Here is a 16,217-nt window from a genome sequence, read left to right as displayed (position 1 = left end):
ACACGGGGACACAGGTGGGGACGTGGGGATGGGGACATGGGGACACAGGTGGGGACGTGGGGATGAGGGTGGGGACACGGGGATGAGGACACGGGGACACACGTGGGACATGGAGGAGAACATGGGTGGGGACATGGGGACATAGAGGTTGGATGAGAACGTGGGGTTGGGGACATGGGGACGTGGATGAGGATGAGGACACGGGGACACACGTGGGGACATGGGGACGTGGATGAGGATGAGGACACGGGGACACACATGGGGACATGGGGACGTGGATGAGGATGAGGACACGGGGACACACGTGGGGACATGGGGACGTGGATGAGGATGAGGACACGGGGACACACGTGGGGACATGGGGACGTGGATGAGGGCGAGGACACGGGGACACACATGGGGACGTGGGGATGAGTGTAGGGACGTGGACGGGGACGAGGATGAGGACATGGGGACACAGGTGGGGACATGGAGGAGAACAGGGGTGGGGACATGGGGACATAGAGGTTGGATGAGAACATGGGGTTGGGGACATGGATGATGGTGGGGACACAGGTGGGGACATGTGGACAGGGATGAGAACATGGATGGGGACATGGGGACATGGATGGGGACATGGGGACACAGGTGGGGATGTGGGGACGTGGATGAGGATGGGGACATGGGGACACATGGGGACGTGGGGATGAGGGTGGGGACGTGGACGGGGGTGAGGATGAGGACATGGGGACAGGTGGGGATGTGGGGATGAGGATGAGAAGGTGGGATTGGGGACATGGGGACAGGGATGAGGATGGGGACACAGGGACACGCATGGGGGCGTGGGGATGAGGGTGGGGACATGGGGAACATGAGGAACGTGGAGGAGGATGGGGACATGGGCGGGGATGTGAGGACACGGAGACACGGATGAGCAGGGGACATGGGGACATGGATGGGGACGTGGGGACGAGGATTAGGATAGGGATGGGGGACAGAGGTGGGGACATGGCGACATGGATGAGGGTGGGGACATGGGCAGGGACGTGGGGACAGGGATGATGAGAACACGGGTGGGGACATGGATGAAGATGGGGACACAGGTGGGGACATGGGGACACAGACGACACAGGTGTGGATGTGGGGACATGGAGGTTGGATAAGAACGTGGGGTTGGGGACATGGATGAAGATGGGGACATGGGGACAGGGATGATGATTAGAACATGGGTGGGGACATGGGGACATGGAGGTGTGGATGAGGATGGGGACACGGGGACACAGGTGGGGACGTGGGGACATGGAGGTTGGATGAGAACGTGGGGTTGGGGACATGGGGACATAGATGACAATGGGGACACAGGTGGGGACATGGAGGTGTGGATCAGAACGTGGGGCTGGGGACACAGGGACAAGGGTGGGGACGTGGGGACATGGATGAGGACATGAATGGGGGACATGGGGACACGGACGGGGACACGGGTAGAGACATGGGGACACAAGGACATGGGGATGGGAAAGGGGACATGGGGACACAGAGGAGGACATGGCTGGGCACATGGGGACACGGGGATGGGGACAGGAGGACATGAGGATGGGGACACGGCGATGTGGATGAGCACACAGCGTTGGGGACATGGGGATGGGGACATCAAAACATGGATGGGGACACGTGGCCACGGGGACCAGGAGGGGACAGGGCAAAGAGAAGGACACGGGAGGCAACACCCAGGGAAGGAGGGTGGGCAGCAGAGAGAGGGGACACGGTGGCCTCATATGGGGACAGGGACCCTGACAAGGGTCTGGGGACCATAACACAGGTCTGGGGACCATGACAAGGGTCTGGGGACCATGATGAGGGTCTGGGGACCATGACAAGGGTTTGGGGACCCCGATGAGGGTTTGGGGACCCTGACGAGGGTTAGGGGACCATGACAAGGGTCTGGGGACCATGATGAGGGTCTGGGGACCCTGACAAGGGTTTGGGGACCATGATGAGGGTTTGGGGACATGACAAGGGTCTGGGGACCATGACGAGGGTGTGGGGACCATCACACAGGCTGGGGACTGTCCCACGTGGCTGGTGACCATCGCACATGGTCTGTGACCATCACACGTGGCCCACAGTCCGCGACCCATCCCGGGAGTGTCCCCAGGGGTGTCTCCAAGGTGTCCCCAAGGTGTCCCCAAGGTGTCCCCAAGTACCTTCTTGTCCTGCAGGTCGGTGGAGAGCTCGTAGCTGTCGCTCAGAGCCTTCGGCCTCTTGCTCTCCTCCTCCTCCTCCTGCTTGCGCAGGGCCACGCTGGCGGGCTGGGGGGGCAGCCGGGGCCAGGCCACGCCCGGGGAGCCCCCCCCGGGGCCGCCCCCGGCGCCCCCCGGGCCTTGGGGGGCCGGCTGGGGGAGGCCCCGGTACGGGGGGGGTCTCCCGGGGCTGTCGGGCACCGGCCCCCCCCCCCTCGCTGCCGGGGGCTTCGCCGTCCACGCTGCGGGGACACCGCGTCACCCCCAGGCCGGGACCCCCCGGAAACACCCCAGGAGACCCCAAAACCACCCCGGGACCCCCCAAAACCCACCCCAAATCACCCCAGGACCCCCCAGACCACCCCGGGACCCCCCTAAACCCACCCCAAATCACCCCAGGACCGCCCAGACCACCCCGGGACCCCCCTAAACCCCCCCGAGACCACCACAGGTGCCCCCAAGACCCTACAAAGAGTCTGGAGGCACCAAGGTGGGAATCAAGGGGACACGGGGACAGAGAGACACACGGACATGGGACGTAGGGACACGGGGACGGAGACACAGGGACATGGGGACACGGGGACAGACAGACAGACGTGGATGTGGGACATGGGGACAGGGACATGGGGACAGAGACACATGGACGTGGGACATGGGGACAGACAGACACATGGGGACATGGGGACAGACAGACACGTGGATGTGGGACACGGGGACATGAGGACAGAGACACGTGGACATGGGGACACATGGACGCAACTTGGGGACACGGGGACAGATGGACACGCAGTGTGGGGACACAGGGAACTGGGGACACACAGACATGGGACACATGGACAGAAGGACACAGACATGGGGACATGGGTGTGGGACAGATGGACACGGCCAGCCTGGGGACACAGGGACGTGGGGACAGGGACGGGGGACACATGGGGACAGAGGGACAAGGGGACACATGGAAATGACAGACATGGGACACACAGACACGGACACACGGACATGAGGACACATGGGGACAGAGGGACATGGGGACACATGGAAATGACAGACATGGGACACACAGACACGGACACACAGACATGAGGACACATGGGGACACATGGAAATGACAGACATGGGACACACAGACACGGACACACGGACATGAGGACACATGGGGACAGAGGGACATGGGACAGAAGGACATGGGGACAGACAGTGGGACACAGGGACATGGGGACATGACAGACACAGGGACAGGGACATGGACACGTGATGTGGGACATACAGACATGGGGACACAGGGACACATGGACAAATGGACATTGGGACACACGGACACACGGGCATGGGGACACACGGGCATGGGGACACTGGAACAGGGGACATTGGACACGTGGATATTGGCCATATGGACGTTGGGACACATGGACACACGGACATGGGGACACACAGACAGGGGGACAGCAGCTGTATGTACATGGGGACATCTGAACATGGGGACATGAGGACATGGGGACATGAGGACATGGGGACACGAGGACATGGGGACATGGGGACACACGGGCATGGAGATCCACAGGCATGGGGACACCAGCCAGGTGGACACGGGGACATCTGGACATGGGGACACATGGACATGGACACACAGACATGGGGACATCAGTCATATGGACACACAGACACGGACACATGGGGACACACGGACATGGAGACATATGGACATGGGGACACATGGACATGGGGACACACAGGCATGGGGACACGGGGACACGGACACATGGGGACACAGGGACATGGACACAGACATGGGAACATCAGCCACACGGACACATGGACATGGGGACATACAGACATGGGGACATCAGACACACGGACACAGGGACATGGGGACACACAGACATGGGGACATCGGCCCCACGGACACAGGGACATGGGGACATACAGACATGGGGACATCGGCCCCACGGACACAGGGACATGGGGACATACAGACATGGGGACATCAGACACACGGACACATGGACATGAGGACACACAGACATGGGGACATCAGCCCCACGGACACACGGACACGGGGACATGGACACAGACATGGGGACATCAGCCCCACGGACACATGGACACGGGGACACGGGGACACACGGACATGGGGACATCAGCCCCACGGACACGGGGACACGGGGACATCACCACCCGACAGGGCCCTTCGCGCACGCACGGCCACGGCGCGGGGGGGTGGGGGGACAGACGGCCACAGGGACAGACGCGTCCCCTCCCCCCCAGCCCCGCGGGGACCCAGCGTCACATTTGGGGCGGGGGGGGCGGAGCAGAGACACCCCCCCCCCCAAAAATAAACCCCAAAACTCCGGGGGGGGGGGGAGAGGGGGGTCCCGGGCAGGTGGGGGGAGGGGATGGGGAGGGGCGGGGGGGGAGCGCCGTGCAGGGGGAGGAAGAGGAGGGGGAGGGGGGGGGAAGGTTTGGGGGTCTCGGGGGGTGCCGGGGGGGGGTCCCGGGGGGGGGTCCCCGACTCACCCGTGCAGCAGCCGCTGCCGGAGCGGCCCCCGCCGCCGGTCGGCCGTGCACTGCAGGCACCACATTGGGGGGAAGGGGACGGGGGGGGGGACACCCCCGAGATTAAGGGGGGGGGGCGGGGCACACACACAAACACGGGGACCCCCCCCCCCGCCCCAGGGAAGGGGGCGGCGGTTTTTGGGGAGGGGATGGGGGGGGGTCCCGCCGGGGTGGGGGCGGGGGGAGCCCCCGGCGCCTCCGCAGCACAACCAGGGCCCGGCCGGGCGGTGCGGGGGGGGGGAGGGGGGGTGGGGGAGGAGCCGAGGAGCGACCCCCCCCCCCCTTTCCTTCCCCCCCCCCCCTCTCCTCCCCGAGCCCCCCCCCACCCCGCTCTGCGCGTGCCCGGACGGCGAGACCCCCCCCCCCCGGGTGGGGGTGGGGTGGGGTTGGGGGGAGGGTCCTGGGTGGGGGAGGGGGCGGGGAGGGGGGGGGGGGAGGACGCCTGGGTCCCTCTGATGTGGAACGGGGGGGTCGCGTGTGTGTCCCCCCTCCCCAAAAATAAAACAGCGTGGGGGCGGGGAGCCCCCCGGACTGCCCCCTGAAATTGGGGGAACCCCCTCCCCCGCCTTAATTAGGGGGTCCTTAATGAGGGGGCACCCCCTCCCCCAGGCCGGGGGTCCCCAAGGTGGGGGGGGGGGTGTCCCCCGTCGCGCTGCGCATGCGCGGAGCCCCCCCCGGATGGATGGCGGTTGCCATGGCGACGCGGCGGGCGGGGGGCGGCGGTTGCCATGGAAACGCGGCGGGGGGGGTGGAGACGGGAGGGGGGGAGGGGACGGGGGGGTTCCCCCGGGGGGAGGGGCTCGGCCGCTGGGACACCCCCCCACCCCGAGCCACGCCCCCAAGCCACGCCCCTACCCCCGGCACCGCCCCCTCCCCAAAATAGAGCGAGGAGGCGCCATGATGGAGGCGTTGCCATGGCAACCGCCCCCAAACAGCGGCCGGGGGAGGAGCGGGCGGCGCCTATGGGGCCCTATAGGGCCCTGGGGTGTGTGTGGGCCCTATAGGATTCCATAGGGGCCCTATAGGGCCCTGGGGTGTGTGTGGGCCCTATAGGATTCCATAGGGGCCCTATAGGGCCCTGGGGTGTGTGTGGGCCCTATAGGATTCCATAGGGGCCCTATAGGGCCCTGGGGTGTGTGTGGGCCCTATAGGATTCCATAGGGGCCCTATAGGGCCCTGGGGTGTGTGTGGGCCCTATAGGATTCCATAGGGGCCCTATAGGGCCCTGGGGTGTGTGTGGGCCCTATAGGATTCCATAGGGGCCCTATAGGGCCCTGGGGTGTGTGTGGGCCCTATAGGATTCCATAGGGGCCCTATAGGGCCCTGGGGTGTGTGTGGGCCCTATAGGATTCCATAGGGGCCCTATAGGGCCCTGGGGTCTGCACGGCCCCCTATAGCGGTTTATAGGGGCCCTAGGGATCCTTGGGGTGTGTATGGCCCCTATAAGGATCTGTATGGGCCCCTATAGAGGTCTGCACGCCCCCTCTAGTGGTCTATAGGGCCCTATAGTGCCCTGGGGTCTGCACAGCCCCTATAGGGATCTATAAGGCCCCTACAGGCCCCCATAGTGTGTATGTCCCCTATACAGCCCTGGTTCCATATGGCCCCTATAGGCCCCTACACAGCCCTGGGTCTGTGGGGCCAGGGAGACCTGTATGGGCCCCTATAGAGCCCTGGGGTCCTATGGGATCCATACTGCCCCTAAACTCCCCCAGGGCTCTCCCTGGGGGCCCTATGGCCCCTATAGCGATTTTATATGGGCCCCCATAGGGATTTTATATCGGACCCTATGGATCCCTGGGGCCTCTATAGGGATTTTATATGGGTCCCTATGGCCCCTGGGGTCCCTGTGTCACCTATAGGTCCCTATGGACCCTATGGCCCCTATAGGGATTTGATATGGTCCCTGTAGGTCCCTGGGGTCCCTGTGGGCCCTATGGCCCCTATAGGTCCCTGTGGCCCCTATAGGGATTTTCCATGTCCCCTATATGTCCCTATGGATCCCTTTACGTCCCCATGGGTCCCTGGGGTCCCTATGGCCCCTATAGGGATTTTACATTGTCCCCTATATGTCCCCTACATGTCCTCTATATGTCCCTGGGGTCCCTGTGGCCCCCGGGGGTCCGGGGGTGTGGGGGAGGGGCAGCTCTTACCTGCGGGCGGGGGGAGGTTGGAGCAGCCAAAGCACCTGAGGGTGGCACCTGGAGGGGGACAGGGACACACAGGGGACACACGGGACACACAGGGGACACACAGGGGACAATGGACACACCGGGGACAATGGACAGGGGGACACACAGGGGACAATGGACACACGGGGGACAATGGACACAGGACACACAGGGGACAATGGACACAGGACACACAGGGGACACACAGGGGACACACAGGGGACAATGGACACACAGGGGACAATGGACACGGGACACACAGGGGACACACAGGGGACACACAGGGGACAGTGGACACACGGGGGACAATGGACACAGGACACACAGGGGACAATGGACACGGGACACACAGGGGACACACAGGGGACACACAGGGGACAATGGATGGGGACACACAGGGGACAATGGACACACGGGACACACGGGACACACAGGGGACAATGGACAGGGGGCACACAGGGGACACAGGGGACAATGGACACAGGGGACAATGGACAGGGGACACAGATGGACACGGGCACAGACAGGGGGACAACGGACAGGGGACACACAGGGATGGCCAGGGGACAGATGGGACAGGTGGGACAGCGGACAAGGGGACACACAGATGGACAGGGGACAATGGACAGGGACAGACAGGGGACAACGGAGAGGGGACACAGGGATGGACAGGGGACAGTGGACAGGGACAGACAGGGGACAATGGACGGGACAATGGACAGGGGGACACAGGGATTGGCAGAGGGACACAGGGATGGACAAGGGGTGACAGGGACAACGGATGGGGTGACAGTCGGGACACACGGTGGGGACAGACGGACAGCGGGGACAGTCAGGTGGATGGGGGACAACGGGGGACAGACAGATGTGGGGACAGCAGCCGGGGGGGACAGACGGCTACGGGTCACTGTGGTGGGATGGACGGACAGACAGACGGACAGGGACGGACAGTGGGGGGGACATTGGGACGGGGGGTGGGCGGGGCGGCAGCCGGACAGACGGACATGGGGGGTGGGGCGTGGATGGATGGATGGATGGACACAGGGGACACGGACAGACAGACGGACACGAGGAGGACACGGATGGACAGATGGACACGGGGGGGACATGGACAGATGGACACGGGGGGGTGGACAGACGGACATGGGGAGGACACGGATGGACAGACGGACACCGGGGGTGGACAGACGGACAGACGGACACGGGGAGGACACGGATGGACAGACAGACACCGGGGGTGGACAGACGGACAGACGGACACGGACAGGGAGGAGAGAGAGGAGAGAAACGAGTCAAGAGCCGGAGGGGGGGGGATGGACACACGGACACGAGTGGGGGGGGGAGGGGGGGGGACACGAGCCGGGGGGGAGGGGAGGGGGATCCGGTGGATCCCCGGGGTGGGGGAGGGGCCCCACGGCGGCGGGTCCAGCCCTGAGCCCCCCCCCAAACCCCGACCCCCCCCAAATCCCACCCGGGGGGTCCCAGGTGTCCCCAGGGTCCCACACTCACGGCATGAGGGGGGTCCAAGCTGGGGAGGGGTCCCGGGGGGGTCCCAGAAGAATCTGGGGGGGGTCTGAAAGGGTCTGGGGAGCTCTTGGGGGGTCCCAGGGTGATCCAGGGGGGTCTGGGGGGCTCTGGGGGGTCCCAGGGATGTCCGGGGGGGTCTCAGGGCGGGTCCCAGAAGAATCTGGGGGTGTCTGGGGGGGGCCAGGGGGGTTCAGGGGGGTCCCAGGGGGGTCCCAGAGGAATCTGGGGGACTCCCAGGGGGGGTCCTAAAAGGGTCTGGGGGTGTCTGGGTGTCCTGGAGGGCTCCGGGGGTGTCCTGGGGGTGTCCAGGGGGGTCCCGGGGGGCTTTGGGGTGGTCCGGGGGTGTCCGGGGGTCTCTGGGGGTCCCCGGGCGCTCGGACCCGGCGGGCTCAGGGCAGCCCCTCCCCCTCTTCCCTTCCCCCCCCCACCTCCCCGCCCAGTTCGGAAGGTCCCGGGCGGAATTCCGGCCCCGCCGGACCCTGGAGACCCTGGGGACAGGGAGGGGACACGGGGACACTGGGGACACTGGGGACACTGGGGACATCGGGGACACTGGGGACACTGGGGACACGGCCCTGCAGGGGACAGGGACAGGACACGGCCTGGGATGGGGACAGGGAGGGGACAGGGACAGGGAGGGGACACTGGGGTCACAGCCCTGCAGGGGACAGGGAGGGGACAGGGAGGGGACAGCCCGGCACACGCGCACGGCCCCGCGCGAGGACACACGAGGACACACGGCCCTGGCACGGGGGTGTCACCGCCTGGCACGGTGTCACACGGTGTCACACACGGTGTCACTCCCGGTGTCACACACGGTGTCACACGGCCCTGGCACACCCCGGCACTGCCCTTGCACAGGGGTCACACGCGGGTGTCACACCCTGGCCCGGTGTCACACGCAGGGTCACCAGGGGCGCACAGTGTGGCACGGTCAACGGTGTCACCGCTGTCACACGCCCTGGCACGGGGCTGCACAGTGTCACACGTGGTGTCCACGGTGTCACACACGGTGTCACCGCTGTCACACGCCCTGGCACGGGGCTGCACAGTGTCACACGTGGTGTCACGGTGTCACACGGTGTCACCGCTGTCACACGCCCTGGCACGGGGCTGCACAGTGTCACACGTGGTGTCACGGTGTCACACACGGTGTCACCGCTGTCCACACGCCCTGGCACGGGGCTGCACAGTGGTCACACGTGGTGTCACGGTGTCACACACGGTGTCACCGCTGCCACACGCCCTGGCACGGGGCTGCACAGTGTCACACGTGGTGTCACGGTGTCACACACGGTGGTCACCGCTGCCACAGCCACGCCCTGGCACGGGGCTGCACAGTGTCACACGTGGTGTCACGGTGTCACACACGGTGTCACCGCTGTGCCACACGCCCTGGCACGGGGTTGCACAGTGTCACACGTGGTGTCACGGTGTCACGCCCGGTGCCACACGAGGGTGGCACGGTGGCGCTCCCGGCGTCACACCAGTGTCACACAGCCCCTGGCGTCACGCGCGCTGTCACACGCTCTGGCACAGGGGTGACAGGTGGCTGTCACCCCCCGGCACGATGTCACCTGCTGTCACATGCTCCTGCACGGGGTTGCACACAGTGTCACACATGATGTCACATGGTGTCCACAGTGTCACACAGGGTTGCACACAGTGTCACACATGATGTCACATGGTGTCACAGTGTCACACAGTGTCACATACAGTGTCACACACGGTGTCATATGCGATGTCACACGGTGTCACACAATGTCAGACACAGAGTCACAGTGTCACACTGTCACAGGATGTCACCCAGTGCCACACCCAGAGCCACACGGTGTCACACACCCAGTGTCACGTGATGTCACAGCGTCACACACACAATCACATGATGTCACCCACTGTCACATGGTGTCACACAGTCACATGATGTCACTGTCACACCCACTGTCACATGGTGTCACACAGTCACATGATGTCACTGTCACACCCAGTGTCACATGGTGTCACACAATCACATGATGTCACACACACGATGTCACACATGGCGTCACATGATGCCACACCCAGTGTCACATGACATCTCAGTATCACACCCAGTGTCAGTGTCACACACGCAATGTCACATGATGTCCCAGTGTCACACAGTGTCACACACACACGTAATCACGTGATGTCACAATGTCACACAGTGTCACACACACAGTGTCACACGATGTCACACACGGTGTCACACACACAGTGTCACACGATGTCACACCCAGTGTCACATCCACAGTCACAATGTCACGTGGTGTCACAGAATGTCACATGATGCCACACCCAGTGTCACACACACAATCACATGACGTCACAGTGTCACACCCAGTGTCACACACACAATGTCAGTGTCACCCACTGTCACACACACACACAATGTCACATGATGTCACACAATGTCACACGATGTCCCACCCAGTGTCACACCCACAATGTCACATGATGTCACACCCAGTGTCACACACACACACAATGTCACATGATGCCACACCCAGTGTCACACCCACAATGTCACAGTGTCACACAATGTCACACACACACACAATGTCACATGATGTCACACCCAGTGTCACACCCACAATGTCACAGTGTCACACAATGTCACACACACACACACAACGTCACATGATGTCACAGTGTCACACCCAGTGTCACATGGTGTCACACACACAGTGTCACACACACACACACAACGTCACGTGATGTCACACGATGTCCCACCCAGTGTCACACGTGCCGGGCACACCCCGGCCCAGCCCCTGCCCGGCGCTGTCACCCGCGGTGTCACCTCCTGTCCCTGTCCCCTGCCCGCGCTGTCACCCCCCCCCGGCCCCCGGGCGGGAATTTTGGGGCGATTTTGGGTTTTTTTTTTGGGGGGGGGGTTGGACCCGGCGGCGCCGGGGGCGGGTCCCGTTACCCGGTAACGCCCCCCCCCTTTGTCACCTCCCCCGGCGCTGTCACCGCTGTCACCGCCCGCGCCGTCGCCCGGCAACGCCGCCCCGGCAACCGCGCGGCCCCGCCTGTCGCGACATGACGGGGGGGGGTGGGGGGAGGCCCTGTCACGACATGTCACACACAGCGGGACCTCCCCGCGGCCGGCGCCGTTGTGACACGCCGGCCTTATCGCGACACACGCCGTGATATATCAGCCCCTGTCGCGATATATCAGCCTCTCTCGCGACGTGTCGGGGTTGTCGCGACACGTGGAGGGGCGGCGGGGGCAGAACCGGCCTGTCGCGACAGCCGCGACTCACCCGACACCTCCCACCCCGGGGTGGGGACCCAGGCGTCGGGGGGGGGGGGAGGGGAGGGGAAGGAGGGGGAGGGGACAGCGGGAGGGGGGGAGGGGCAGCACTGACCTCACTGTCCTGGAACTGTCGCGATCCGACCTGGGGGGGGGGGAGAGAAATGGGGGAGGGGTCAGTGAGGGGCAGAGACCCCTCCCCCCATCTCCTGCCCCTCCCCCCCCCCCCCAAAAGCGGCCCCGGTGTCCCCCCCCCCCCCCCAAATGTCGCCGTTGTCCCCAAGTGCCCCCGGAGCGACAGACGGGGCCCTGGGGGGGGCTATGACGTCACGGGGACCCCCCCGCGGGACCCGCACCTGCTCCCCCCTCCCCTCCCCCCCCCAAGGGAGGGGCCGCATCCAAAAAAACAAATCCCGAATTTCCGGATCCCACAAATCCCGGATTTTGGGGAATCCCAAATCCCACAAATCCCCGATTTTGGGAATTTCCGGATCCCACAAATCCCCGATTTTGGGGAATCCCAAATCCCACAAATCCCCGATTTTGGGAATTTCCGGATCCCACAAATCCCCGATTTTGGGGAATCCCAAATCCCACAAATCCCCGATTTTGGAGGCTGGGAGGGAGGAGTTCCCCGATCCCAAATCCCAGATTTTGAGCCGGGAGTTTATCCCAGATCCCCAAATCCCAGGTTTGGCTGGGAGTCCCGCATTCTCCATCCCCAAATCCTGGGAATCTGGAGATCCCCAAATCCCAGATTTTCAGGAGCGGGTCTCGGATCCCCAATTTCCAAATCCGGATTTGGGGGCCGTTCCTGACCCCAATCCCAGATTTTAGGGGGATGTTCCCGAATCCCCCGAACCCAATCCCGGGTTTTGGGCCGTTCCCAGTCCTGGATTTTGGGGCCCATCCCTAATCCCATTTTTAGGGCTGCTCTCACCCCTAATCCCTATTTTTGGAGCCATTCCCGACCCCAAATCCCATTTTTAGGGCCGTTGCCATTCCCAATCCTGTTTCTGAGGCTGTTCCCACCCCCAATCCCATTTTCAGGTCCACTCCCCGCCCCTATTCCCGTTTTTAGGGCCGTTCCCATCCCCATCCTGTTTTTAAGGCCGTTCCTGGCCCCCAATCCCTGTCTTCAAGACCATTCCCGACCCCAAATCCCGTTTTTAGGACCATTTCCCACCCGAATCCCGTTTTTAGGACCATTCCCCATCCCAAATCCCTGATTTTGCTGCTATTCCCGATCCTCCATCTCTATTTTTGGGGCCACTCCCCACCTCAAATCCCATTTTTAGGACCACTCCCGACCCCAAATCCTGTTTTTAGGACCACTCCCGACCCCAAATCCCACTTTCAGACCCACTTCCCACCCCAGATCCCAGCTCCAGACCCTTCCCCACCCCGGATCCCAGCTCCAGGCCCTTCCCCACCCCGGATCCCAGCTCCAGACCCTTCCCCACCCCGGATCCCAGCTCCAGACCCTTCCCCACCCCGGATCCCACCTCCAGGCCCTTCCCCACCCCGGATCCCACCTCCAGACCCTTCCCCACCCCGGATCCCACCTCCAGGCCCTTCCCCACCCCGGATCCCACCTCCAGGCCCTTCCCCACCCCGGATCCCACCTCCAGACCCTTCCCCACCCCGGATCCCAGCTCCAGGCCCTTCCCCACCCCGGATCCCACCTCCAGGCCCTTCCCCACCCCGGATCCCACCTCCAGGCCCTTCCCCACCCCGGATCGCACCTCCAGGCCCTTCCCCACCCCGGATCGCACCTCCAGACCCTTCCCCACCCCGGATCCCACCTCCAGGCCCTTCCCCACCCCGGATCCCACCTCCAGGCCCTTCCCCACCCCGGATCCCACCTCCAGGCCCTTCCCCACCCCGGATCGCACCTCCAGGCCCTTCCCCACCCCGGATCCCACCTCCAGGCCCTTCCCCACCCCGGATCCCACCTCCAGACCCTTCCCCACCCCGGATCCCAGCTCCAGGCCCTTCCCCACCCCGGATCGCACCTCCAGGCCCTTCCCCACCCCGGATCGCACCTCCAGACCCTTCCCCACCCCGGATCGCACCTCCAGGCCCTTCCCCACCCCGGATCCCACCTCCAGGCCCTTCCCCACCCCGGATCGCACCTCCAGGCCCTTCCCCACCCCGGATCCCACCTCCAGGCCCTTCCCCACCCCGGATCCCACCTCCAGGCCCTTCCCCACCCCGGATCCCACCTCCAGACCCTTCCCCACCCCGGATCCCAGCTCCAGGCCCTTCCCCACCCCGGATCGCACCTCCAGGCCCTTCCCCACCCCGGATCGCACCTCCAGACCCTTCCCCACCCCGGATCGCACCTCCAGGCCCTTCCCCACCCCGGATCCCACCTCCAGACCCTTCCCCACCCCGGATCCCACCTCCAGGCCCTTCCCCACCCCGGATCCCAGCTCCAGGCCCTTCCCCACCCCGGATCGCACCTCAGGCCCTTCCCCACCCCGGATCGCACCTCCAGACCCTTCCCCACCCCGGATCCCACCTCCAGGCCCTTCCCCACCCCGGATCCCACCTCCAGGCCCTTCCCCACCCCGGATCCCACCTCCAGGCCCTTCCCCACCCCGGATCGCACCTCCAGGCCCTTCCCCACCCCGGATCCCACCTCCAGGCCCTTCCCACCCCGGATCCCACCTCCAGACCCTTCCCCACCCCGGATCCCAGCTCCAGGCCCTTCCCCACCCCGGATCGCACCTCCAGGCCCTTCCCCACCCCGGATCGCACCTCCAGACCCTTCCCCACCCCGGATCGCACCTCCAGGCCCTTCCCCACCCCGGATCCCACCTCCAGGCCCTTCCCCACCCCGGATCCCACCTCCAGGCCCTTCCCCACCCCGGATCCCAGCTCCAGGCCCTTCCCCACCCCGGATCCCAGCTCCAGGCCCTTCCCCACCCCGAAGCCCGTCCTCGGGGCCGCCGCGGGCCGTACTTGCGCTGCAGGGTGGTGGCCGGGCTGGTGCTGGCGCTGGTGCTGTGTCCCCCTCCGGGGCTGGAGCTGCGCGAGGGGCCGCGGCTCAGTTGCCCCCGCGCCCAATCCCGCTCCCAGCAGGTCCCGTAATGTCCGTCCCGGGCCCGGAACGGCCCCTCGCGCTCCATGCGAGCCGGGTACGGCCCTTCCTGCTCCATCCTGCCGGGATATTGCCCGTCCCGCTCCGGGTAGGGCCCCTCGCGGTCCAGCCGGGCCGGGTAGGGCCCCTCGCGGTCCATCCTGGCCCCGTACTGCCCGTCCTGCTCCATCCTGGCCCCGTACTGCCCCTCGGCCTCCAGGTGAGGCTGGTACTGGAGCTCCCGCTCCAGGCAGCCGTGGAACTGCCCCTCCTGCTCCAGGTGAGCGCCGTAAGGTCCGTCCCGCTCGGCTCGGCTCAGGTAAGGTCGCTCGCGTTCTTTACGACCCGGGTAAGGCCGTTCGTGCTCGGCCCGGCCCGGGTAAGGCCCGTCGCGATCGCTCAGAGCCTCGAACTGCGCGTCCCTCTCCAGGTGAGCGGCGTAGGGCCGCTCCCGCTCCAGGTGCTCGGGGTAAGTCCCGTCGTGCTCCAGGTGCTCGGGGTAGGCGCCGTCGCGCTCCAGGTGAGCCGGGTAAGGCGAGTCGGGGTCGCCGTGGCCCGGGTAGGGCAGCTCGGGCTCCCCGTAAAGCCCCTCGCTCTCCAGGTGGTTTTGGTATTGACCCTCGGGGTCCGCGTGGCCCTGCGCGGGGGGGCGGGGGGCACAGTGTGGGTCAGGTGGGTCTGTACGGGACCCCCCGACCTGCCCCACATGGCCCTGGGACCCCCTGACCTGCCCCACATGGCCCTGGGACCCCCTGACCCGCCCCACATGGCCCCGGGACCCCCCGACCTGCCCCACATGGCCCCGGGACCCCCCAACCTGCCCCACATGGCCCTGGGACCCCCTGACCTGCCCCACATGGCCCCGGGACCCCCTGACCTGCCCCACATGGCCCCGGGACCCCCGACCTGCCCCACATGGTCCTGGGACCCCCAACCTGCCCCACATGGCCGTGAGACCCCCCAACCTGCCCCACATGGCCGTGAGACCCCCGACCTGCCCTATATAACCCCGGGACCCCCTGACTCAACCCCACAAGTTCTGGGACCCCCCAACCAGCCCCACATGGCCCTGGGCTCTCCAGCCCCACAACCCCCTCCCCCAATTCACCCGACCCTCCCCGTGACCCCGCCCATCCCCCCCAATCCCGGTGACCCCCCCGCGACCCACGCCGTGACCCCCCCGTGACCCTGAGCTGCCGCAAGCCCCTCCCCCAAACATCGCCCCCGCCCCACAAACCCCCACGCCCCCCATAACCCCACAAACATCCTAAGCCCCCCAAGCCCCCCATATCCCCCCCGCCCCCCATAACCTCCCCCACACCCCACAAGCCCCCCAGGCCCCGATAACCCCCAAACCCCCCATCCCAGCGCCCCCTACCCCAGAA

General features: G+C 65.4%; 1 protein-coding gene across 1 annotated transcript in view; it reads right to left on the bottom strand.

The window, feature by feature from the left end:
- Positions 1–15,551, bottom strand: part of LOC136306046 (IQ motif and SEC7 domain-containing protein 2-like) — a 30,916-nt gene extending 15,365 nt beyond the window's left edge. Inside the window, 4 exon segments of the mRNA XM_066209393.1 lie at positions 2,184–2,420; positions 2,422–2,461; positions 11,863–11,892; positions 14,715–15,551. Coding sequence (XP_066065490.1) covers positions 2,184–2,420; positions 2,422–2,461; positions 11,863–11,892; positions 14,715–15,022 — 615 coding nt within the window. The 5' untranslated portion in view covers positions 15,023–15,551.
- Between the last annotated feature and the right edge of the window lie 666 nt (positions 15,552–16,217).

The sequence above is a fragment of the Chamaea fasciata genome, unplaced genomic scaffold, assembly GCF_029207755.1.
Source record: "Chamaea fasciata isolate MVZ Bird 193981 ecotype frontalis unplaced genomic scaffold, bChaFas1.0.hap1 SCAF_931, whole genome shotgun sequence".
In the NCBI taxonomy this organism is placed as follows: Eukaryota; Metazoa; Chordata; class Aves; order Passeriformes; family Sylviidae; genus Chamaea; species Chamaea fasciata.
This window is presented reverse-complemented; position numbering and strand designations above follow the sequence as displayed.